The following is a 24,448-nucleotide window of genomic DNA, read 5'->3' on the forward strand; positions in this document are numbered from 1 at the left end:
TTCCCTATCTTACTTGATGTGGCAGATCCTCCGAGAATATTTTAGGGTCTCAATGAAATCTGCAATGTGTTGTAAAGTCCATGATGGGAATTTATTTGTGAATTGTTGCACCTTTCAATTGTGAATGAGAGTATGGGATGATTTCAAAAAACAATAAAGTTTTGATTAAAGTTTGTAAGTCGACAACAGGTATTGAACAGAATAAGTCTAGTTTTCTGAGTGATATTACAAATTATTTCACAAACACAGGTTGCCTTGTTTTCAGCTACAGCCTAAATCATTTTGTACACAACCAAAGGAATGTGTGTGTGTGTGTGTGTGTGTGTATGTGAAAACTGAATGTCTCAGAAACGTATTATGGCATCAAAAGTATTTTCACCTCTAAGCTTACTATCAGCTAGAGCAGTCAAATTTCAAGTTAGTTGGAAAGGAAGTTAATTTCTGGAGAAGGAAAGAGAAAAGTAATCTAACAGAGACTGACAAAGAGATATCGTTGATATATTTATTAAATACATTCTGGCCTGACAATTTGTACATTTATATATTAGTGCTATTGGATGCTACATTGTGCATGAAAAACTCTTAAAAGTAATTAAATGAATAATTACCAAGAGTATCATGTTGCTAAAATCCCACACACATAGCTTAGGTATTACCAACAATAGTTTGGTAACTTAAGCAGGCTGTAAACGCTGTCTCGAAATCTATCTCCTTACAAGTAATGCCACACTTTAAATTAAATATCTTGAATATTATGAATTTTCTTCTTGAATACTGTAACTCTTGTTCCACACTAAAATAACGTTATCTAAAAAATATTAAAACTGTAAATACTTTTTCAAATTTTTTGGGCTTCAATTCTATTAGTTTAAAAAATATTTGAGTCACTTTTACTCCTTTTTTATTTATTAACTTTTAGCTATCCATATCTGAGAATAAAAATGAAACCAATAAATAATAATCACATTTCCTGCTACTTGCTCACATTTCCTGCTACCTACTTCTCATTATCTGTTTCAAAAGAAAGTTTGTTGTGAGTGCAGTATTCATGAAGGTTTGCAGTACTCCCCTTGTCTGTTTTGAATTATAGAATCATTTTAATAATTACGAGTGAAAGTGTGGAAAATTGTGGTTAGAATAAAATTAAGTTAAAATCATTAATGAAGTTCAACTAACTTATTCACTAAATGTAGCAAAATCAAAATTAAAAAAGAACTGCATTCTATTTTCCTCAATCCAAATATTCATTTAAGGGTTAAAACTTTCTCAGTGTAACACAGTGTTAAGTAAAAATATAGATGACTTATACATGAAATTTATCTCGAGAAATATCTGCAAATGACATAATAATTTAATTAAATGTAACTCTTCAGGCTTTCCCGGCGATCTAATGACATCTTGGGTTGTCGGGTGTTCTGCCGGATATCAGCGTCGTACTTGCATGATATTTCGGTCACGTAGCTCGTAACCTTCATCAGGTGCGACCTGAGAGTGTCAGTCTCAGGTCGCACCTGATGAAGGTTACCAGCTACATGACCGAAATATCGTGCAAGTAAGACGCTGATATCCGGCAGAACACCCGACAACCCAAGATGTCATTTAATTTAATGTTATAATTACATCACCATCATTATAAAGACTTTGTATATGCCTCAGAATGTCAGACCACTGTGACTATGATGATTTAATTTACTACATTTATCTTTTAGTGCAGAATGTTAGCTAGAAATTGATAGGTTTGAAAGTGAAAACCCTGAGTTACATACTTGTATTTCACACAAGCCTCCTTCTTCTTCAAACTAGATGTGATAGCTTTAAGTGATACCTCCAAAAGCGATGAATTAAGAGTAAAAAGCTCATGGGACAGAAGGTTCAAGTTTTGTTGTGAGCATAGGCTGAAACACCAAACACTAATAAAATGTACAGGAATTCAAATGGTGACTCTACCTGAGATACTTCAGAGCAAATTATTGAAATTACCTAAAATTTCCAGACTGAGTAATAGTGGTACTAGTCCATTTGTTTATTATGCATTTCTTTAATGCTTCTAAATTCACATATTATAGTGTTATCAGTTTCCTTGCTAACTATATCTTGAGTTAGTTTCTGAAATCATGTCATAAATATTGGTGACCCCACAATTAACAACCGATTATGACCCTGGGACACATAAATGTTTTTCAAACTGTAAATTATTACAAAAGTGAAACTATGGTAGTATTACCACTTTTACAAAGGGTTTTTTTGATGTCTGAATGGTTTCATTACAAGTAATGATGGATGTCATCGAGAACAGGTAGTAGATCTTGTGGGTAAATGGATAGGAAAGCTTCACTACTTAACAGGAAAATTTCATCATACTAATCATTAAAACACTTACCATAAATGGGCACAGACATAGCCAAACAGTCAAATTCTGCATATTACAAAGCATTAAACAAATGTTAACACAGAGAGGACTAAATGGGCAGCAGGCTGAACTGGGAAAGATTAAGAGCAATAAAAACTGAATAACTGTTTTTCAATCTCTAAAATATTAAGTACCGGGATAGGCTTATACAAATAGAAAACATTGGATCAAAATTATTCTGAAAACTTTAACAATTGTACTTGGACTGCATAAATTTCATTATAAACAAAGCAACAAATCAAAAGGCACTAGTAGCTTTTAAAGCTTTGTTATACACAGTGCAAAAGACTAGAATATTGCATGTGAACTTCTATGACTCTCAAAAATAGATTTACAATTATCGTTGCTGACAAAACATTATGTACATTAAATTGGCTGTATATATACAGTGTCTATGAGGGTGTGCTAACTTAGCTTTCGAGACAACTAACAGCGAAGTGTGGCGTTTACTTCTATTGACTTGTTTTTTATGTAATTAGTCTACTGACACTTATTTACACATATATGTGGTAACTAAAAGCACATTATAATCACATTTTGTACTGCACATTAATGTGCACCAGGGAAAGAGAAACAACTGCTCTTACAAAAGCCTGTGCGCTTTTAAAAATTTCATCCTTCACTTTTCCTACATGAATACAGATGAATAACTAAATAAGGTAAAATACAAAATACTATTTGCTAGTGACAAAAGTATATGTAATATTTACAGTATAAAAGTCAGATGGTAAGGTATTAATTATGTGCCAAATCATTGGCTGGTTTGGTCGATATATAATTCCACTCACTACTATAAGATCTAAAATACCATTCAGTCCATCACTTGGCAAGACTTCTCTGATATTTTACAATATATGCAAAAAATTGCAATGATCATATAATACAATAAGAGAAGAAAATTTATGAATACACTACTTCTGAAGGTGATGCTAAATAAAATGCATGATCACATTACATATTTTTATTCTCCTATGGAAGAATAAATTTTTTAAAACCTATTATTTGGTAGAACTACTTTTTCTGTACACTATGTACACATTTAATCAACAATATACAATGTATTAAACTAGGGAAAATAGAGAGGAACAAATGGTTCCTTTAAACTACATGTTGTGGATGATAGTGATTCTTGAAAGAAGTCACAGTATGGCAACACTCCAAACTATACATATCCTCCCAAATGTTTACATTGTAATACAGTCAATATTGCGTGTTCGAGTATTAATGTTTATAGCAGTACATGGCACTGTTATAATATTTACTGCTTCTTCTCCGCTTTACACATGTATCACAAATTCAAACTTGATACTGATGTGTAACTCATATTTATGTGCTAAAATCATCATGAGCAGAGAACCAAGTTCAAAAATATGTAGAGACACTCCACAACACTCGTCTTGCCAGGGGCAGCTGTTTTATCACTCTCATGCAACATATAATCAGAATGCTGGACCATTCTAGTACTACATGTAGAGAAAGTGGGTAATATATTATGTGTGGTGTTCTGTTAAGTACAACCTAGATGAGTGGGCAAGTTATGCACGCCTAGCGTAGGTGTCCCATGAAGTCTGTCCATGTAATGGTGGCAACCGTGTGAAGAAGCGTACCAGTGCTGGTCTGTAGCGTGCATCAGGATGTCTAACACGCCAACCATTAGGGCCTGGTTGCAACCACCATAACTTGCTGCCACCAGAATTTCGCTGCTCCTGGAAAGCATCTAGTGGAAAACGGACATAGCCCCCTCCATGGCCTTGTGGAAACCGCACATAGCCATTGTCTGTATGTGGGATCCGATTTGTCACACCACTCCACTCCTGAGCGTGGTGACCTTCTGGTGAGTTGTAACTGTTGTATGCTGTAGAACCAACGTGGGCATTGGGCACATTTGCTGTAGCGAAGGTGGAACTGTGGCTGCCCTGCTGCCTCTGCATCTGTGCAGGATATTGTGCACTGTTCTTTTTGGAAGAATTGTCCACAGGGGAGGTTTCCAATGGACCAGTACGTGTAGTATCAACTTTCACGTTCGAAAATTGGACGGAGCCAACTGCGGAAGTGTCAGCATTCCTCGTGCCCACTGGAACAGTCTTTGCCGTCTCGTCAGAAGGAATGGGTCGTTCTCGCCAGTCGTCTGACACAAACTCTCCTGTACGCTTCTTTGACGAACCTGGGGATTTGGACTCGTGAGTAGAAGAGACTGGTGTCCAATCCTCATCAGGAGACGTATCTGATGCAGCGACTGGACTGGCGTCACGCATCATCTGTCCACCAGCATTGTGCTGGTGTTTGTCAGAGATTAAAGTCACTTGCGGTGCAGGGGAGGGTGACGAGGTCGGAGGAAGCGAGTTCGATTCTGGAGAGGCTACTGTCACCACCTCGCCAGTAAATTGCTCGGGCTCAGGGACGATCTCGTCTTCGACCGGCGACGAGGAATCGGTGTGAGTGAGGACGAGCATGGGCAGAGTGTCTCGGACGTCGACGTCTTCCGCAGGCGGCCCAGCACTGAGCACGGTAGGGTCCACGGCTGCAGTGTCTTCGCCGCCACCTCCGCCGCCGCTGCCTTCCTGGCCGCCGAAGAGACTGATGATCATGTCGGCGGCGCCGGTGTCATCAGACTCACTCTGATCTGCTTTAGGAGGCGGGGTCTCCGACGTCGGCTTCGGAGCCGGTGATGCCGTCGAGGAGGTGGTGTGAGTGTCCACGGGCAGGGGAAGCTTGAGAGGACCCTGTGGCGGCGGCAGCGGTGGCGGACCCTGGACAGCAGCGGCTGCAACAGGGTTCTGCTTGGCCGGGGCGTACTTGGCGTTGAGGCGCCGCAGCAGGAAGTCGAGATGCGCCGCCTGGTCGACACGCAACACCTTGACGCAGCGGCCCATCGAATCGGCGCGGTAGCCTTCTGCGCAGGCCGGCAGTTGGTCGGGTGTGAAGGCTGGCGCTATGAACACCGACTTGGGGGTGATGCGCCGAGGCGCCGAGCCGCCCTGTGGAACAACACTTGCAAAATATAACACCGCTCTAACAGTCTCTTACGTCTAGTGTAAGTTTTAGCTCAGAAGAAAAATTAAAACAGTTATCTTTGGTAGTCGCCTTTATGTTTCTTCCACGACACTTCTCGAGGTTCGCCGATGACATTGCAATTCTGTCAGAGACAACAAAGGACCTGCAAGAGCGGCTGAACGGAATGGACAGTGTCTTGAAAGGAGGATATAAGATGAACATCAACAAACGCAAAACGCGGATAATGGAATGTAGTCGAATTAAGGTTGGTGATTCTGAGGGAATTAGATTAGGAAATGAGAAACTTAAAGTAGTAAAGGAGTTTTGCTATTTGGGGATCAAAATAACTGATGATGGCCGAAGTAGAGAGGATATAAAATGTAGAATGGCAATGGCAAGGAAAGCATTTCTGAAGAAGAGAAATTTGTTAAGATGGAGTATAGATTTGTCAGGAAGCCGTTTCTGAAAGTATTTGTAGGGACTGTAGCCATGGTGAAAGTGAAACGTGGACGGTAAATAGTTCAGACAAGAAGAGAATAGAAGCTCTCGAAATGTGGTGCTACAGAAGAATGCTGAAGATTAGATGGGTAGATCTCATAACTAACGAGGAGGTATTGACTAGAATTGGGAGAAGAGGAGTTTGTAGCACAACTTGACTAGAAGAAGGGATCGGTTGGTAGGACATGTTCTGAGGCATCAAGGGATCACCAATTTAGTATTGGAGGGCCGCGTGGAGGGTACGAATCGGAGACCAAGAGATGAATACACTAAGCAGATTCAGAAGGATGTAGGCTGCAGTAGGTACTGGGAAATGAAGCAGCTTGCACAGGATAGAGTAGCCTGGAGAGCTGCATCAAACCAGTCTCAGGACTGAAGACCACAACAACAACACCCTTACCTTCAGATGAATCAGTGGTTTACATGAGTATTCCTTTACACTTCATTTCGCTGCATATACCTTAGCATACCTTAGCACCCGCTCCTTCGATCGCATAGACCGTATAATCTGATAGATCTTTTTATGTTTTCCTTTAATCGAATTTTTATGTTGTTGACAAATTGCGACGCCTCCTAAGCTGTTCATGCTAAATGAGGTTATAGAAGCATGGTCTTTTCCGAATGTACTTCTGGCCAAAAAGTGATTCTGGTACCTGGAGTCCAGAGTTTTTGTTTGTCATACCCTTTGTGTTTTTATGCTGATATTTTCATAGAAACTTTCATCCCATAACAAATATTTTTTACATCTAACCGAGAATTGAAATATTTAATTTCATATATGTAGCTTAACAAATCTTTTAGTATAATGAAATACTTTCTTAAAAATTTTCATCCTCTGTTTCACTTACTTGCGACTTGAATTTCCAAAACTAGTGACACAGGAATTTTTTTATTCCTAACAGTAAAGTCTAATATAAATTTTCATAGATTTACGTTTGGAAATGCTTGCATAATGAAAGAATTCTATAAAACTTTTCATCCTCTATTACGCTCCCTTAGTGGGCTGGATTTCCAAAAATACTGAAACATGTATTTTTAAGTTCTAGCCAAGAAGTCAAATACCAATTTTCATAGATTTAGTTTTAAACGTATTTAATACATCGAAATATTTTCTCTAAAAATTTCATCCCCTATTTCACCCTCTTTAGGGATTGACTTTCCAAAAACAGTGAAATATGAATTTTTTAATTTTTACAGAGACGTTAAATACAAATCTTCATAGATTTATCTTCAAAACTGCTTGGATAATGAAATATTTCCATAAAAATATTCATGCCGTATTTCGCCACCATAAGGGCTGAATTTCCAAGAACACTGAAACATGTATTTTCTATTTTTAGTCGAGAAGTCAAGTACCAATCTTCACAGACGTATCTTTCAAAATACTTTATTAATTCTTTAATAATAATTTATTTCTTAAAAATTTCGCCCACTATTTCACCCCATTGGGATGAGAAATTCTGAAACACGTGTTTCATTATTTGTGACCGAGAAACCAAATACCAGTTCTCGTAGAGCTAGCTTCAAAACTGCCTTAATAGCGCTATATTTTCAAGAAAAAAAAAACCTTTATCCCCTGCTTCATCCCCTTAGGAGCTGAATTTCGAAAAATCCCTTCTGAAACAACGCCTAAAGTATAAGACCAACACCATTTCCGTATCTCAAGTTTCTATCCTCAGCAATCTCGGCTGGCGATGACGAGTGAATAAGTCAGGATATATCCTAATATCTATAAGCTACGTACAAGATGTTCCAGCAAAAACCATACTGCAGGTCATTATATTACATTTATATCAATAAAAATAACACATAAACACAAACCGAAAACAGCCTAGGGATTGCACAAACAGTGAATTGTAAGTGTAAGAGCATTACCAACTTGTAAGTGTAAGAGCATTACCAACTTATGTAATCAAAGAGACGGAGATGTGCATACGTATATTTCTTCGCATCTTTTGATCTTTCTGTCATAAACGTAGTCTTATCAGAAAACTTACTTCATTAATGTGGGTTGATATTGCGGATTTGTTTGTTATGTTGTAGCTAAATGTATTTATATGAACCTTACATTTAATTCAGAAGCTTAACCGAGTTCAACGCACATATTGTACGGAGCACTCACTGCATTTTATGTCGTACATCCCTTAGTTGCAAAATTTGTCTTCATTACCTAGTTCTCATGTTGTGTGGCAGTCTATTACATAATACGTTGGTCGCGGAAAAAAAGTCTTGCATTGCACATTTTCAAATATAAGCCACTTGAAAAGGAAAGGGGGAACTGATAGTGGTACAAATGGTTCAAATGGTTCTGAGCACTATGCGACTTAACTTCTGAGGTCATCAGTCGCCTAGAACTTAGAACTAATTAAACCTAACTAACCTAAGGACATCACACACATCCATGCCCGAGGCAGGATTCGAACCTGCGACCGTAGCGGTCACGCGGTTCCAGACTGATAGTGGTACAAAAGTACCCTCCGACACGCGCCTTAAGGTGGCTTGCGGAGTACGGATGCAGAGGTAGATGTACACAACTTGCCATTGAAATTGCTACACCACGAAGATGACGTGCTACAGATGCGAAATTTAACCGACGGGAAGAAGATGCTGTGATATGCAAATGATTAGCTTTTCAGAGCACTCACACAAGGTTGGCGCCGGTGGCGACACCTACAACGTGCTGACATGAGGAACGTTTCCAACCGATTTCTCATACACAAACAGCAGTTGACCGGCGTTGCCTGGTGAAACGTTGTTGTGATGCCTCGTGTAAGGAGGAGAAATGCGTACTATCACGTTTCCGACTTTGATAAAGGTCGGATTGTAGCCTACCGCAATTGCCGTTTATCATATCGCGACATTGCTGCTCGCGTTGGTCGAGATCCAATGACTGTTAGCAGAATATGGAATCGGTGGGTTCAGGAGGGTAATACGGAACGCCGTGCTGGATCCCAACAGCCTCGTATCACTAGCAGTCGAGATGACAGGCATCTTATCCCCATGGCTGTAACGGGTCGTGCAGCCACGTCTCGATCCCTGAGTCAACAGATGGGGACGTTTGCAAGACAACATCCATCAGCACGAACAGTTCGACGACGTTTGCAGCAGCATGGACTATCAGCTCGGAGACCGTGGCTGCGGTTACCCTTGACGCTGCATCACAGACAGGAGCGCCTGCGATGGTGCACTCAACGACGAACCTGGGCGCACGATTGGCAAAACGTCATTTTCTCGGATGAATCCAGGTTTTGTTTACAGCATCATGATGGTCGCATCCGTGTTTGGCGACATCGCGGTGAACGCACATTGGAAGCGTGTATTCATGATCGCCATACTGGCGTATCACCCGGCGTGATGGTATGGGGTGGCATTGGTTACACGTCTCGGTCACCTCTTGTTCGCATTGAAAACACTTTGAACAGTGGACGTTACATTACAGATGTGTTACGACCCGTGGCTCTACCCTTCATTCGATCCCTGCGAAACCCTACATTTCAGCAGGTTAATGCACGTCCACGTGGTGCAGGTCCTGTACAGGCCTTTCTGGATACAGAAAATGTTCGACTGCTGCCCTTGCTAGCACATTCTCCACACCTCTCACCAATTGAATACGCCTGGTGAATGGTGGCCGAGCAACTGGCTCGCAATATGCCAGTCACTACTCTTGATGAACTGTGGTATCGTGTTGAAGCTGCATGGGCAGCTGTACCTGTGCACGCCATCGAAGCTCTGTTTGACTCAATGCCCAGGCGTATCAAGGCCGTTATTACGGCCAGAAATGGTTGTTCTGGGTACTGATTTCTCAGGATCTATGCACCCAAATTGCGTGAAAATGTAATCAGTTGTCAGTTCTAGTAAAATATATTTGTCCAATGAATACCCGTTTATCATCTGCATTTCTTATCGGTGTAGCAATTTTAATGGCGAGTAGTGTAGGACACATTAACAGTTCTTTTTTTTAAGGTGAAGCAAAATATGGAATTCACAGTGCCCTCGTGTCTGTTTGTCTGTTGTTGTAAATTTTGCTTTTATCTATCACTTTCACAACTTTCCTAGACATCATGGCTATGGGCGCAGATTGGTAAAGACTTGCCGTTTCTGTATGTTTAAGTATTCCAAATTAAATTTGATACATATCATTGCTCAGTGGCATTTGTATGTGCCCTTTGTAATATGGGCCTATAGCCTGCTAGTTTGTATGTGTGAGTGTGAGATAAAGATGTATGGATGTTTACATCTGTAGTAGAAGCGTTTATGTAGTTGCTAAGAATATGTTACTGGAGATCGTCAGGTAAAGCGAATTTCGACATTTGTATTCAAAGGTGAACTTGACGCTCTTGTGCATGTTGTTGAGTGCTTGTATAAGGGACCTTGCTGCAGCGTACATGCAACGTAATGCGATTCCAATGCGACGTATAGGCATGGGATTAGTGTGGCATTCGTGTCTTTCCGAAGTTCATGCGTTAATTGCGGAAACATGAACTATGGCGACGATATTACCAAATGCGTCCAAACAGGAACAACGTGAGACATTGTGACGGTACAAACCCCCGTCACTAGATGAATTGGTCTAGTATGCAAGGACTGCTCTGTGGAGAGCGAGTGCGCGACATGGTGCGCCATTCGCGGAAGCGCGTGGCGCGCCCGCGCAAGATTTGCAACGTATCGGCGAGATGTGTCCGCCTCCGGGCGGCCAGGTGGCCCGAAGCTTGAGGCATTGTTTGGTTTTTCTCAAAGATTAATAAAAATAGTAAATAACCTCTTACAGAGATGAGCGAGTGCTCATTAAAACGTCTCGTCATAGCGGATCGGTTGCCATAGTCATATGTTAAGATTCATAAATTATTAAGCTCGTAAAGAGAAATAAACAAAGTTTGATGGGAAATTGTTTACAAAATTCAATAGAAAATTCATGACGTAAAGAACGGCACTATATAACATTTTGGGTGGCATCACACGTATTTTAAACTAGTTAAGTTATACTATACACTCAACTTGAAATAGTTTTCATTGTTTGCAAATTATTATGAACATTTATCGCTCATAATAAATTAATTATTATAGATATGAAGATTTTGAGCAGCGCAATGTGTAGATCGCAATAGATTCCGCCTGAAAACAGTGCTATCTGCAGTTCTATGTTAAAACTCTGCTGCACAGATGTAAACAAACGCCGGCCGTGGTTGCCGAGGGGTTCCAGGCGCTCAGTCCGGAACCGCGCGACTGCTACGGTCGCAGGTTCGAATCCCTCCTCGTGCATGAATGTACGTGATGTCCTTGGTTAGGTTTAAGTAGTTCTAAGTTCTAGGGGACTGATGACCTCAGATGTTAAGTCCCATAGTGCTCAGAGCAATTCGAACCATTTGTAAACAAACAAATATGCGCTAAGTGGCGAAATTTTGCGAAAACTAAAACTTGATTTACGGGCGGTAGAATAATTCTTGAAATTAATGTAACATAGTAAAAGAGATGTACTTTTTGGCGCGGTTCCGATGGTGAACTTATTTCTGTTGAGGGATGTATGTGTCAAAATTTGTAGCCTTAACTGGTGAGATTGGTGCTTGCATAACCGATGGGATTTGGGGGGGGGGGGGGGATAGGGGGTAGACATCCGAGCCTATATAAAAGAGCGGCCATCTTGGCCAGAGGTCAGTCTTTGGGCAGTCGTTGAGGCGTTGGCCGGTGTATGGTGAGCGAGCCCCACTTTTGGGTGGCCCATGTGGTCGTTTGAGTAAGAATTTTTCGCGCCGATTTATTTCGACAAAGAGTATTGTGTAATAGTGCAAGCATGTATTTGGTGAACTGGAAGTGCTACGATTATTTGTGTGAGTGCGAATTACGAGGTATACATCGGAGTAAGTGAACATGTGTCGATCTGTGATTTCGCGCCAAAACTGTTATAACTAAGAGGACAGTGGGACTTGTCGTTCTGTTCGAATTGATTGAGTACTTTTCGATTATAGCAGTCCATATTACTGCTACTGGGGGCTCGGAGTCAAATTATTATTAAAGTATAACTGTAAACTGTCTCACCAGTGCTAATTTCATTGTGTGAAAGAAAAGGACGACGCCAATAAATAGTGATTGAACTGTGTCGTGAAAAATGATTTCGCTATAATAATCGCCTGATTTTTGTTCCCTAGCATAAACTGTACTCATGTCTGAGCGATATTAATTCAACAACTATAACTAATGCGCGGGGGTGGAACAGTATACTAATGCACCAAGTGTGGAAATCATCCGCCCGCATCTCGTGGTCGTGCGGTAGCGTTCTCGCTTCCCACGCCCGGGTTCCCGGGTTCGATTCCCGGCGGGGTCAGGGATTTTCTCTGCCTCGTGATGGCTGGGTGTTGTGTGCTGTCCTTAGGTTAGTTAGGTTTAAGTAGTTCTAAGTTCTAGGGGACTTATGACCACAGCAGTTGAGTCCCATAGTGCTCAGAGCCATTTTTTTGTTTTGGAAATCATCCCCCGAGACTTACGTGAGAGCCAAAAATTTGTACTAACATTTTATAACGAACATCACACATTCGTGTGAACTCTTCAATCGCAATTTATTTACCGTCCCGTCGCAACATCCGCAGGAGAATGAAGAATGTGTATGGGGCAGCATTTCCGTCGAAAACCACCGTTGAAAAGCACCGTTCTGCGACAGTGAGTTCTGCTGCTTCATGATAACGCACGTCCCCAAATCGCAAATGTAACACAGAAGTTACGCCAACCCAAGTGGGAGACATTCGAGCACCCGCCCCACGGTCCAGATCTCTTCACTTCGGTGCCTTAAAAAAGGCCGTGAAGGGTCGACGATTCCTGTCGGACGAGGACGTGAAGCAGGCGGTTAGACTTCTTCACGCAGCAGGACATGGCGCTTTAACAAACGAGTATCTTCAACCTAGCGCGTCGGCTGATGATTGCCTCAGTGTTCACGGCGATTTCACTCGATAAGACATACCAACTGTGGGCTGTACTGCCATCGAACGGAAACTTTTTAACCGTCCCTTATCCTAATGCGTCCACTTCTTGCTTACTTTCCCCTACTATTATTAATATTGACAGAAACACGTACCTTTCAAAGAGCTCATTATTCTATAAACATGGAAAGCTACTGCTAATTAATTTTACCTCAAGGTGGTTTAAGAAAATGTCAGCTATGGTCTCAGATATGCTCGAGACGTCGCTACACAACTGGGCTGTTAGCACACAGCACTTCTCAAAGTGAAGGAATTATAATTTGATAACATTTCAAGCAAGTTAATGAACTGACTGGTTCCAGCCATTGAAGACTTCGATGTTTTGTAAGATTCTACATCTACGTGATTACTGTGCTATTCGCAATAAAGTGCCTGGCAGAGGGTTCAATGAACCACCTTCAAGCTGTCTCTCTACCGTTCCACTCTCGAACGGCACGCAGGGAAAAACGAGCACTTAAATTTTTCTGTGCGAGCCCTGATTTCTCTTATTTTATCGTGGTGATCATTTCTCCCTATGTAGGTGGGTGCCAACAGAATGTTTTTGCAATCAGAGGAGAAAACTGGTGATTGAATTTTCATGAGAAGGTCCCGTCGCAACGAAAAACGCCTTTGTTTTAATGATTGCCACTCCAAATCACGTATCATGTCTGTGACACTATCTCCCCTATGTCGCCATAATACACAGCGAGCTGCTCTTCTTCGTAATTTTTCAATGTCATCCGTCAGTCACACCTGATGCGGATCCCACACCGCACAGCAATACTCCAGAATAGGGCGGACAAGCGTGGTGTAAGCAGTCGCTTTAGTACACCTGTTGCACCTTCTAAGTGTTCTGCCAATGAATCGCAGTCTTTGGTTCGCTCTACCCACAATATTATCTATGTGATCGTTCCAATTTAGGTTATTTGTAATTGTAATCCCTAAGTATTCAGTTGAATTTACAGCCCTCAGATTTGTGTGACTTATTGCGTAATCGAAATTTAGCAGATTTCTTTTAGTACTCGTGTGAATAACTTCACACTTTTCCTTATTCACGGTCAATTGCCACTTTTCGCACTATACAGATATCTTATCTAAATCATTTTGCAAGTCGTTTTGATCATCTGATGACTTTACAAGACGGTAAGTGACAGCATCATCTGCAAACAATCTCCGACGACTACTCAGATTGTCTCCTGTGTGGTTAATACAGATCAGGAACAACCGAGGGCCTATAACACTTCCTTAGGGAACGCCGGATATTAATTCTGTTTTACTCGATGACTTTCCGTCTATTACTACGAACTGTGGCCTTTCTGACAGGAAATCACGAATCCAGTCGCACAACTGAGGCGATATTCCGTAGGCACGCAGTTTGGTTAGAAGACGCTTGTGTTTAACAACTTCCACTGATTCATCTATGGGGATCTATGGGGATGTTTGTACACAAATAGTGACATCCAGTGTTAGCATCGGGTACTTGTTGGTAACAAGAATCTTGTTTGTAGCTCTTCTATTGCTGTGTACCTGTTTCCTACAGAGCATTTTTAATGACATGTCCAACTGTTCGCCAGTACCTCACTTACAAGGGGAGGCCATGACGCTGGGATCAGGGATTTACTTCAAACTTTGTTACACCTTTAGTAGACCATTTAAACAGCGTAATGTGCAATTAGTAAGGTGCACTACTCTGACAGTTTCGTGCAAATCACAAAAGAAGTTTTATGCTTCTACTATGTAAGTGATATATCCGTGCGAAATTGCAGACGGTAAGAAGTCATTGTCGTCAGCTTGCTGACACGGTAGATTAGCGTGCTTGGTCAGAGGGTTAGCTGCCCCTTGTAATAAAAATAAATAAAAAGACTGAGTGAATGGATCACGATGAATTTGAACGGGTGTCAAGACACGTCCGCCCCGAAGAAATGCAATGAACAATAACGAACAAAATAAGATTAAAAAAAAATTGGTTAGCGTATGCGCTTAGCAAGAAGGTCGTGCCTGAGGCGCAGATTCGAATCCCGCTAACACTTATTTTTTAATATATATTTTTTCTATTATTGCTCGCATGAAGTTGATTTCATATGTTATTTGGCTACTTACTATTTTTAACTAAATTTTCAACGACGATGATGACGGTGTTTGGATTGTGGGGGTGCTCAACTGCACGGTCATCAGCGCCCATAGAAAGTCCTAATCTTTACACAGTCTAAGATTTTTTTTCACAGTCCAATCTACTCGCTGTCATGAATGATGATTATGAAATGATGAGGACAACACAAACACCCTTTCCGCGGGCACAGAAAATCCCCAACCCGGCCGGGAATCGAACCCGGGACCACGTAATCCAGAGGCAGCAAATGATGAGGACAACACAAACACCCTGTCCGCGGGCACAGAAAATCCCCAACCCGGCCGGGAATCGAACCCGGGACCACGTAATCCAGAGGCAGCAAATGATGAGGACAACACAAACACCCTGTCCCCGGGCAGAGAAAATCCCCAACCCGGCCGGGAATCGAACCCGGGACCACGTAATCCAGAGGCAGCAACGACAGACACTAGACCACGAGCTGCGGACTTCCAGGACGAGGGACAGGCCTGGCAAACACAAGTCAAGCATCGACAAACGATGACGCGAATCACGTTATTCGCAATCATTAATACAGTAAGTGACAATGTGCCAGACCACAAGAGTAATGAACAGTTACTCGTCGGATGAGCTCTCGACATCACACGATGCAGGGTGGTATTTGTCATACAGACTTTGAAAAGATAAATTGAACCTTCATGCAAATATACGTGGTGATTTTTTCATTATAATGTCTCTCAAATGTCATATAAATTAAATAATACGACCAGAGATGAATGGAATTGATTAACAATTAAGTTTGAGAGGGAGTCGAACCGTCGCCTCATAAACGTTCGTTTTCCGAAACTCGAACTCTAATCACTTGACCACCATAGACTCCAACGTCGGGCCCATATGCACAGATAAATAACCCACGTCATAGACGCGTTAAACTTCTCTTGCGATTTTCTCGAAATTGCCAGACTAGTGCACCTTACTACTTACACATTATGTTGTTTTAATGGCCTACCAAATGTGTACAAAGTTTGAAATAAATCTGTAATCCTAACGTCGTGGCCTCCTCTTGTTAGTTTCTCTACCAACTTACAGGAAGGGCTGTTTCTAGACTTCATGATATGCCTGATAGAACTGCCGTCATTATTGTGGCCTTAGTTGTGGTGCTTTTAGGTCGTGTCTTTTGTGTCACATACAGTCGCAGACTCCAACTGACAGACCAAGATGAACAAAATAAAATTTCTGCTTGGTTTATGAGCTCTTAATCGAGCATAACCTGGAATAGATAACGTATCTAAACAGTCAGCCACCTTTCCTCATAACGGCATGTGATTTTTCGTAACAGTGCTAATTGCATGCGTTGTCTGCAATACTGTATATCGGTAAGTGAGCTCATGCTGCGAAATTGTCTGTAAATATGACTCGGTTTCGAAATCAATGAAATGACATCACATACCCTCTAAAGACTATGGAGTTTCATTTCGTTTAGTCCTCTCCTTTTGCGTGGTTGACATTTTCTGTGAGGCCATTTCAGAAGCTTCGCCTCTGTTTCAGCTCTGCGATAGATTTAATGCTCGGATGAAGGCACCAAAAATAGGTTTAGAACAACAGGTTTAGCTCGAAGAGGACAATTTATTGACACGCAGTCAAGCTCTTTACTCACGCGAATGTTTAGTACTGTCGAGAACGGATTTCAAATTGATTCCGTATGTCAAGGTCTCCAGAAGGCTTTTGATACTACCACACAAGCGGATTGTAGTGAAATTGCGTGTTTGTGGAATATCATCTAGTTACTGACGGAAAGTCATCGAGTAAAACAGAAGTGATTTCTGGCGTTCCCCAAGGTAGTGTTACAGGCCCTTTGCTATTCCTTATCTATATAAACGATTTGCAAGACAATCTGAGCAGCCGTCTTAAGTTGTTTGTAGATGACGCTGTCGTTTATCGACTAGTAAAGTCATCAGAATATTAAAAAAATGCAAAACTATTTAGGAATGATATCTGTATGGTGCGAAAATAGGCAGTTGACCCTAATTAATAGAAAGTGTGAGGTCATCCACATGGGTGCTAAAAGGGATCAGTTAAACTTCGGTTAGACAATAAGTCACTCAAATCGAAAGCCGTAAATTCAACTACATACCTAGGAATTACAATTACGAACAACTTAAATTGGGAAGAACACATAGAATATGTTGTGGGGAAGGCAAACCAAAGACTGCGTTTTATTGACAGAACACTTAGAAAATGTAACAGATCTATTTAAGAGACTGCCTCCACTAAGATTTTTCATCGTCTTTTGGAGTACTGCTTCGCGGTCTGAGGTCCTTTCCAGACAGGATTAACGGAGTACATCGAGAAAGTTCAAAGAAAAACAGCCCGTTTTTTACTATCGCGAAGTAGGGGAGGGAGTGCTCCGGATAGGATCTGGGGTGGACATCATTAAAAATTTCGTTGCGATATAATCTTCTCACGAAATTCTATCACCAACTTTCTCCTCCGAATGTGAAAACATTTTGTTGACGCCGATCTACGTAGGGAGAAACGACCTTCATAATAAAATATGGGCCCGCATCTCATGGTCGTGCGGTAGCGTTCTCGCTTCCCACGCCCGGGTTCCCGGGTTCGATTCCCGGCGGGGTCAGGGATTTTCTCTGCCTCGTGATGGCTGGGTGTTGCGTGATGTCCTTAGGTTAGTTAGGTTTAAGTAGTTCTAAGTTCTAGGGGACTGATGACCATAGATGTTAAGTCCCATAGTGCTCAGAGCCATTTGAACCATTTGAATAAAATAAGGGAAATCAAAGCTCGCACGGAAAGACATAGGTGTTCGTTTTCTTCCGAGCGCTGTTTTAGATTGGAATAGTAGAGAATTACCGTGAAGCAGATTCGATGAACCCTCTGTCAGGCACTTACGTGTGATTTGCAGAGTATCCATGTAGATGGAGATGTAGGTGCAATGGGCCAGACGGTAAAAGATGGCGGACAGTTGCGTCGCTGAAATACGAGTGTTGGGGATGTTCCGGCGTAACACCAAGCGCCGGCACGTCAGCATGGAAGGTAACCGCAGAGAAGGCTGTGAGACGACGTCAGCCATAGTACTCTGACTAGGACCGCACCACGGTAGGAGCGGCCTCTATCCGAAGAGAATATAAGCGCCGCCTCGGCTGCGCTAGACGGACTAGAAGAGCCGCACTAGAAGACGAGCCGTCATCCTAACTGTTTGGGTGAGACTTGTTTCTTATTTTATTTATTTATTTTTATTTATTTATTTATTTATTGATTTATTTAACCTGGCAAGATTAGGGCCATCAGGCCCTCTCTTACATCTAACCAGGCATTCTACTTATTTTACATTCATATGTTTTAGTAGGCATGTTAAACTACATCTAGTACAAAAAGTGAAATAAACAATTTGAAAGGTACACCTGGAAAAATACATACATATAGAGTTTATATTCTTAGATCACAAGTACTGTTATAATTAGACATTATTGAACAGACAGATTTGAGATAGGAGTGCTGGCAGCAGGGAGTATGAGGGAGACTCATGGTGAAGGGAGGAGAAGAATAGAGAGACATGATGAAACATAATTAAGGAAATATAAAGGAAAAGAATATTGCGTGGCTAATAGAGGTGGATGAAGAGGAAGGCATCTCAGGAGCAACATAGGAGACGCTAGCTTTGCTATTTGCCAGATGAGGGGATTGTCCTTGTACATTAATTTTGTGGAGAACTTTATAAGGATGATAGTAGGAAATGCTTCAACTTCTTCTTAAAAGCAGCAGGAGATTGAATTTTGCGCAAGGTAAGGGGCAGTTTGTTCCAGAGGCGGACAGCGGCAACTGAGAAGGAGTTTGCAAAAGTTTTTGTTTTGTGAGTGGGCACAGTTAGGATACCAAATAAGAGTGACCTCATGTTTCGATTATGATGACATGACAGGTTTTTAATCTCTGAAGCAAGGTACTGGGGTGTTTGCGCCTCGAGGAGTCGGTGGAGTAGACATAGAGTGTGGTAGTCGCGCAATTTGTCCGGCCGCAGCCACCCTAGCTGGGAGTATGAAGCACTAACATGATCGTATCGGCGAATGTTGCAGGTGTAACGCACACAGGCATTCATGGTTAGCTCTAGCCGTCTTTTGTTTTCACTGCTCATGCCTTGTTGAATCACATCACAATAGTGGAGGTTCGGTAGAACGAGTGCTTGCACGAGCTGGCGTTTCAAGTCCTGTGGAAATATGTTCCGAAACTTTTTGAGAGCATAGAGACAAGCAGACGTCTTTCGGCACACTGCGACTGTATTCTCCGCCCAGTTGAGATGCTCATCCAAAGTTACACCCAGGTTCTTCACTGTTTTCTGATATGGTATTGGAGTACCGTCGAGCAGAATAGGAGGTAGCCGTTCGCGGAAATCTGAACTTATTAATTTCTGATGGGCTATTAAGATTACTTGCGTCTTTTTTGCATTTAGTTTAAGCCCCAGGTTTTTCGCCCATGTCACTACTGAAGACAGATCATCATTCATCTGAGCGATTGCAGTGTTTACATCTTCAGGTCTGACGCTTAGGTAGAGCTGGAGGTCGTCGGCATAGAAATGATACTTACAGGAGGACAGAACCGATGAAATATCGTTGACATATAAAGAAAACAAAAGTGGTCCTAAGACTGATCCTTGTGGCACTCCCGAGGAAACATGTTTCCAGGAAGATTTTTCATTTATGCAGACAACACATTGCTGTCTGTCTTTTAAGTAGCTTTCAAACCATCTCATTGCACTTTCAGAGAAATTAAGCTGTTGCATTTTTCTGAGCATTATGTCAAAGTTAACAGTGTCAAAAGCTTTGCTGAAGTCCAGTAGCGTCAATATTGTTGCCTTTCGATTGTCGATGGCATATTTCAGGTCATCAGTTACTTTAATTAGAGCAGTGTTTGTGCTGTGATGTTTACGGAAACCGGATTGAAATTTGTCATATAGGCTGAATTCATGCAAGTGTTCAGTGATTTGGTCATGAACAATATATTCAAGTGCTTTGGAAACAGCAGGCAGTATGCTAATTGGTCGGTAATCACTAGGCAGTTGCGGGTTTTCGATCTTAGGGATGGGTCGAATTAGGCTTCTTTTCCATGCAGTGGGATATATTCCGTTCACGAGGGAAAAATTAAATATGTCAGTTAAGACAGGCACTAAGATATCGGCAACATTCTTAATCATGGTTATACCGATACTGTCGTTGCCTATTGCATCAGAAGAGATTCTCATTATTGCTTTTCTTGCCGTATTTGTTGTTACATGTTTTAGATGGAAGGTATCGTTGTTAGTTATCCTGTTTAGGGATTCTTGTGGACGGTAATTATCAGCTGTGCTGGTATTCAGAGGTGCAGAGAAGAATTCATTTAATTCGTTAGCTGACACATGAAAAGTGGTTTCCGATTTTGCCTTTCCGACCCCCAAGCTACGGAGATTCTTCCATAGAGTCGTGGGCGTCAGATCGCTGCATACAAGGGAGCGAGCGTGCCTGATTTTAGCATTGCGAATGCATTGTTTCACTCTGTTCCGTAGCTTTCTATATTCTTCGAAACGCTCGGGTTTCGGATCTGCCTTGAAACGCCTGTGGGCAGCATCCCTATTAGTCATCATTTGACGTAATTCAGCTGTCAGCCATGGAGCAGGAGATTTTCTTACACGGATTGTGCGCACAGGTGCATGTTTGTCATAGAGGGCAGTGAGTTTATCACCAAGTTCATTAATTTTGCCGTCGATTGTGGGTTTTCTGATTATTTGATGCCATGAGATTTCTGAGCAATCGGCTGTTAGAGCGTCAAGGTCAATACGTTTCATGTTCCTACAAGTTATGTAACGCGATTTGATCCTTGGGGGCTGCACAGAGTAGGCCAGGAATATTACATCATGTGCTGAGAGGCCAGGGGCCGATGTTTGACCAACATCTCTTACTTTGTCAGTCTGTTTCGTTGCGATTACGTCTATAAGAGTATGACTGTGCGCCGTATGGTGTGTAGGTTGTAATGGAAGAATGTTCATGCTATTGCAACTAAACAGTCTTCTTAGGTTTATTGCGGAGGGAGTGTCTCTTAGCATGGAAATTGTATACAGCGAAGGACACTGATTATTCCCATGTTGCCAATTCCTTGCAAAACTTCAGTGTAGAAGGCAAAGTTAACTATTGCCAATTCAGTTACTGTAATAAACTCCATTAATATGTATCCTTTATCATATCAGCGCACACTCCGATGCAGAGTGAAAATCTCATTCTGGAATCCATTAATATGATTTGCTTGTACACTACTGGCCATTAAAATTGGTACACCAAGAAGAAATGCAGATGATAAACGGGTATTCACTGGACAAATACATTATACTAGAACTGACATGTGATTACATTTTCACGCAGTTTGGGTGCATAGATCCTGAGAAATCAGTACCCAGAACAACCATCTCTGGCCGTAATAACGGCCTTGATACGCCTGGGTATTGAGTCAAACAGAGCTTCAATGGCGTGCACAGGTACAGCTGCCCATGCAGCTTCAACACGATACCACAGTTCATCAAGAGCAGTGACTGGCGTATTGTGACGAGCCACTTGCTCGGCCACCATTGACGAGACGTTTTCAATTGGTGAGAGATCTGGAGAAGGTGCTGACCAGGGCAGCAGTCGAACACTGTCTGTATCCAGAAAGGCCCGTACAGGACCTGCAACATTCGGTCGTGCATTATCCTGCTGAAACGTAGGGTTACGCAGGGATCGAATGAAGAGTAGAGCCACGGGTCGTAACACATCTGAAATGTAACGTCCACTGTTCAAAGTGCCGTCAATGTGAACAAGAGGTGACCGAGACGTGTAACCAATGGCACCCCATACCATCACGCCGGGTGATACGCCAGTATGGCGATGACGAATACACGCTTCCAATGTGCGTTCACCGCGATGTCGCCAAACACGGATGCGACCGTCATGATGCTGTAAACAGAACCTGGATTCATCCGAAAAAATGACGTTTTGCCATTCGTGCATCCAGGTTCGTCGTTGAGTACACCATCGCAGGCGCTTCTGTCTGTGATGCAGCGTCAAGGGTAACCGCAGCCATGGCCTCCGTGCTGATAGTCCATGCTGCTGCAAACGTCGTCGAACTGTTCGTGCAGATGGTTGTTGTCTTGCAAACGTCCCCATCTGTTGACTCAGGGATCGAGGCGTGGCTGCACGATCCCTTACAGCCATGGGGATAAGATGCCTGTCATCTCGACTGCAAGTGATACGAGGCCGTTGGGATCCAGCCCGGCGTTCCGTATTACCCTCCTGAACCCACCGATTCCATATTCTGCTAACAGTCATTGGATCTCGACCAACGCGAGCAGCAATTTCGCGATATGATAAACGGCAATCGCGATAGGCTACAACCCGACCTTTATGAAAGACGGAAACGTGATGGTACGCATTTCTCCTCCTTACACGAGGCATCACAACAACGTTTCACCAGGCAACGCCGGTCAACTGCTGTTTGTATATGAGAAATCGGTTGAAAACTTCCCTGATGTCAGCACGTTGTAGGTGTCGCCACAGGCGCCAACCTTGTGTGAATGCTCTCAAAAGCTAATCATTTGCATATCACAGCATGTTCGTCCTGTCGGTTAAATTTCGCGTCTGTAGCACGTCATCTTCGTGGTGTAGCAATTTTAATGGCCAGTAGTGTATGTTCTCTAGCTATCCGTGAAAACATCTTCCTAGGCATCCTATATTACATGTGTGGGCAGGGTCCCACATGGGATCCTGCAGCAAAACCCGAGGAGTGGGGTGAGGTGAGGTGTGCAGGTGGTCTGTACCTGTCGCTGGCCGTGCGCCAGGTCCGCGCTGGCGTCGTCCTCCGAGTCGAGCAGCAGCCACGCCTGCCAGGAGGAGCCCTGCTCGGCGTGGTGGTCCAGCAGCCGGTCCACCGGCGACGGCGACGCAGACGCAGACGGCGACGGCAGGGGCGCGGGTGCGGGGGCGGCGCCGGCCGGCCACGGCAGCAGCAGCAGCGGCAGCAGCAGCACGCAACGAGTCAGCTGGCCACGCATCCCTCAGCGCCGCCGCTGCCTCGCCCCCATCTGCAGAGCGAGCGGAGCAACACACAGACCTTAATAACTGCCCACCAGTCTCACTGTTTATCACTTTCTAGATTCCACAGTGAGTGAGAATCGCGGAAACAGAATGACTTCCGGTGTTAGGAACCGACGAGTCGCTCCGTCCGATCAACCTCAACACGCAAACTTTCTTCCCGAGAAAACCTGACCTTGACGTCTCGTTCCGTCCCGTTCCAAAGCTATGAGAGGCATGGACGGGAGGAAGGTGAAGGTACGAAAATCAGTGTTTTTGGAAACTGGTCTCGGATTTAACAGTTGCGTGAACTGAAAAGTTAAAAAGAAATATTGCAGCTGAAACTAAAATATCTTAGGAAAAATGAGAGATAAACAATAAGGCGCTCAAGAGTTGAAGCCCAACAACGAAGAGAAAACATAAGTAGTAGAACACTGGCTGAGCTGCAAGAAAAGGGGGTGGCTGGGTGTAAGGTTTTAACAATTACGACGCGATGTGGTGGGCTACAGACCATCCCACTAATACACATATCAAAAAGAGTTTTGCATCACCGCGGTTCCGAGAGTTTCGGAACCTGCACAGAAAATTGGAATACAGATCAACATACACATCACAAAATATTGCTCCAGAAGTTTGACCATTACGGAATACGGGAAGTAGCTCACAACTGGTTTACCTCTTACTTTAGCAACAGGCAGCAAAAGGTCATTATTCGCAATGTTGAGAATGGCTGCGATGTGGGGTCTGAGTGGGGTACTGTGAAGTGGGGGGTGCCCCAGGGATCAGTGTTGGGGCCACTCCTGTTCCTTATTTACATAAATGATATGCTCTCTAGTATTACGGGTAACTCTAAAATGTTTCTGTTTGCTGATGACACTAGCTTGGTAGTAAAGGATGTTGTGTGCAACACTGGCTCCGTTTGAAATAGTGCAGTACATGACCTCAGTTCAGGGCTTGTAGAAAATAAACTAACGCTAAATCACAGTAAGACTCAGTTTTTACAGTTTCTAACACATAATTCAACAAAACCTAACATTTTAATTTCACAGAACGGGCATATGATTAGTGAAACTGAGTTCAAATTCCTAGGTGTTCAGATAGATAGTAAGCTGTCGTGGAAAGCCCACATTCAGGATCTTGTTCAAAGACTTAATACTGCCATTTTTGTTATTCGAACGTTATCAGAAGTGAGCGATCGTTCGACACGAAAATTAGTCTACTTTGCTTATTTTCATTCGCTATTGTCGTATGGTATTATATTTTGGGGTAACTCTTCCCATTCTAAAAGGATATTTTTGGCTCGGAAACGGGCGGTTCGGGCAATAAGTGGTGTTAGTTCACGTAGTAGTGAAACATGGACTGTGGGAAAACAGGAACAGAAGAGAATCGAAGCATTTGAGATGTGGTGCTATAGACGAATGTTGAAAATTAG

At 42.6% G+C, this 24,448-nt stretch overlaps 1 protein-coding gene and 1 long non-coding RNA gene across 2 annotated transcripts in view; both read right to left on the reverse strand.

The window, feature by feature from the left end:
- Positions 1-1,434: 1,434 nt before the first annotated feature.
- On the reverse strand, positions 1,435-22,885 carry LOC126235932 (uncharacterized). Its single transcript, XM_049944895.1, has 2 exons — positions 22,764-22,885; positions 1,435-5,388 (listed from the first exon to the last, which is right to left on the reverse strand). The coding sequence occupies exon 2, from the start codon at positions 5,281-5,283 to the stop codon at positions 3,946-3,948; it is 1,338 nt and encodes a 445-aa protein (XP_049800852.1). The 5' UTR covers positions 5,284-5,388; positions 22,764-22,885; the 3' UTR covers positions 1,435-3,945.
- A 23-nt stretch (positions 22,886-22,908) lies between these two features.
- Positions 22,909-24,448, reverse strand: part of LOC126235933 (uncharacterized) — a 574,660-nt gene continuing 573,120 nt past the window's right edge. The window contains exon 4 of the long non-coding RNA XR_007544844.1: positions 22,909-23,027. This is a non-coding gene — a long non-coding RNA (uncharacterized LOC126235933). The remainder of the gene's footprint in view (positions 23,028-24,448) is intronic.

Source organism: Schistocerca nitens, chromosome 2 (assembly GCF_023898315.1).
Source record: "Schistocerca nitens isolate TAMUIC-IGC-003100 chromosome 2, iqSchNite1.1, whole genome shotgun sequence".
Lineage (NCBI taxonomy): Eukaryota > Metazoa > Arthropoda > Insecta > Orthoptera > Acrididae > Schistocerca > Schistocerca nitens.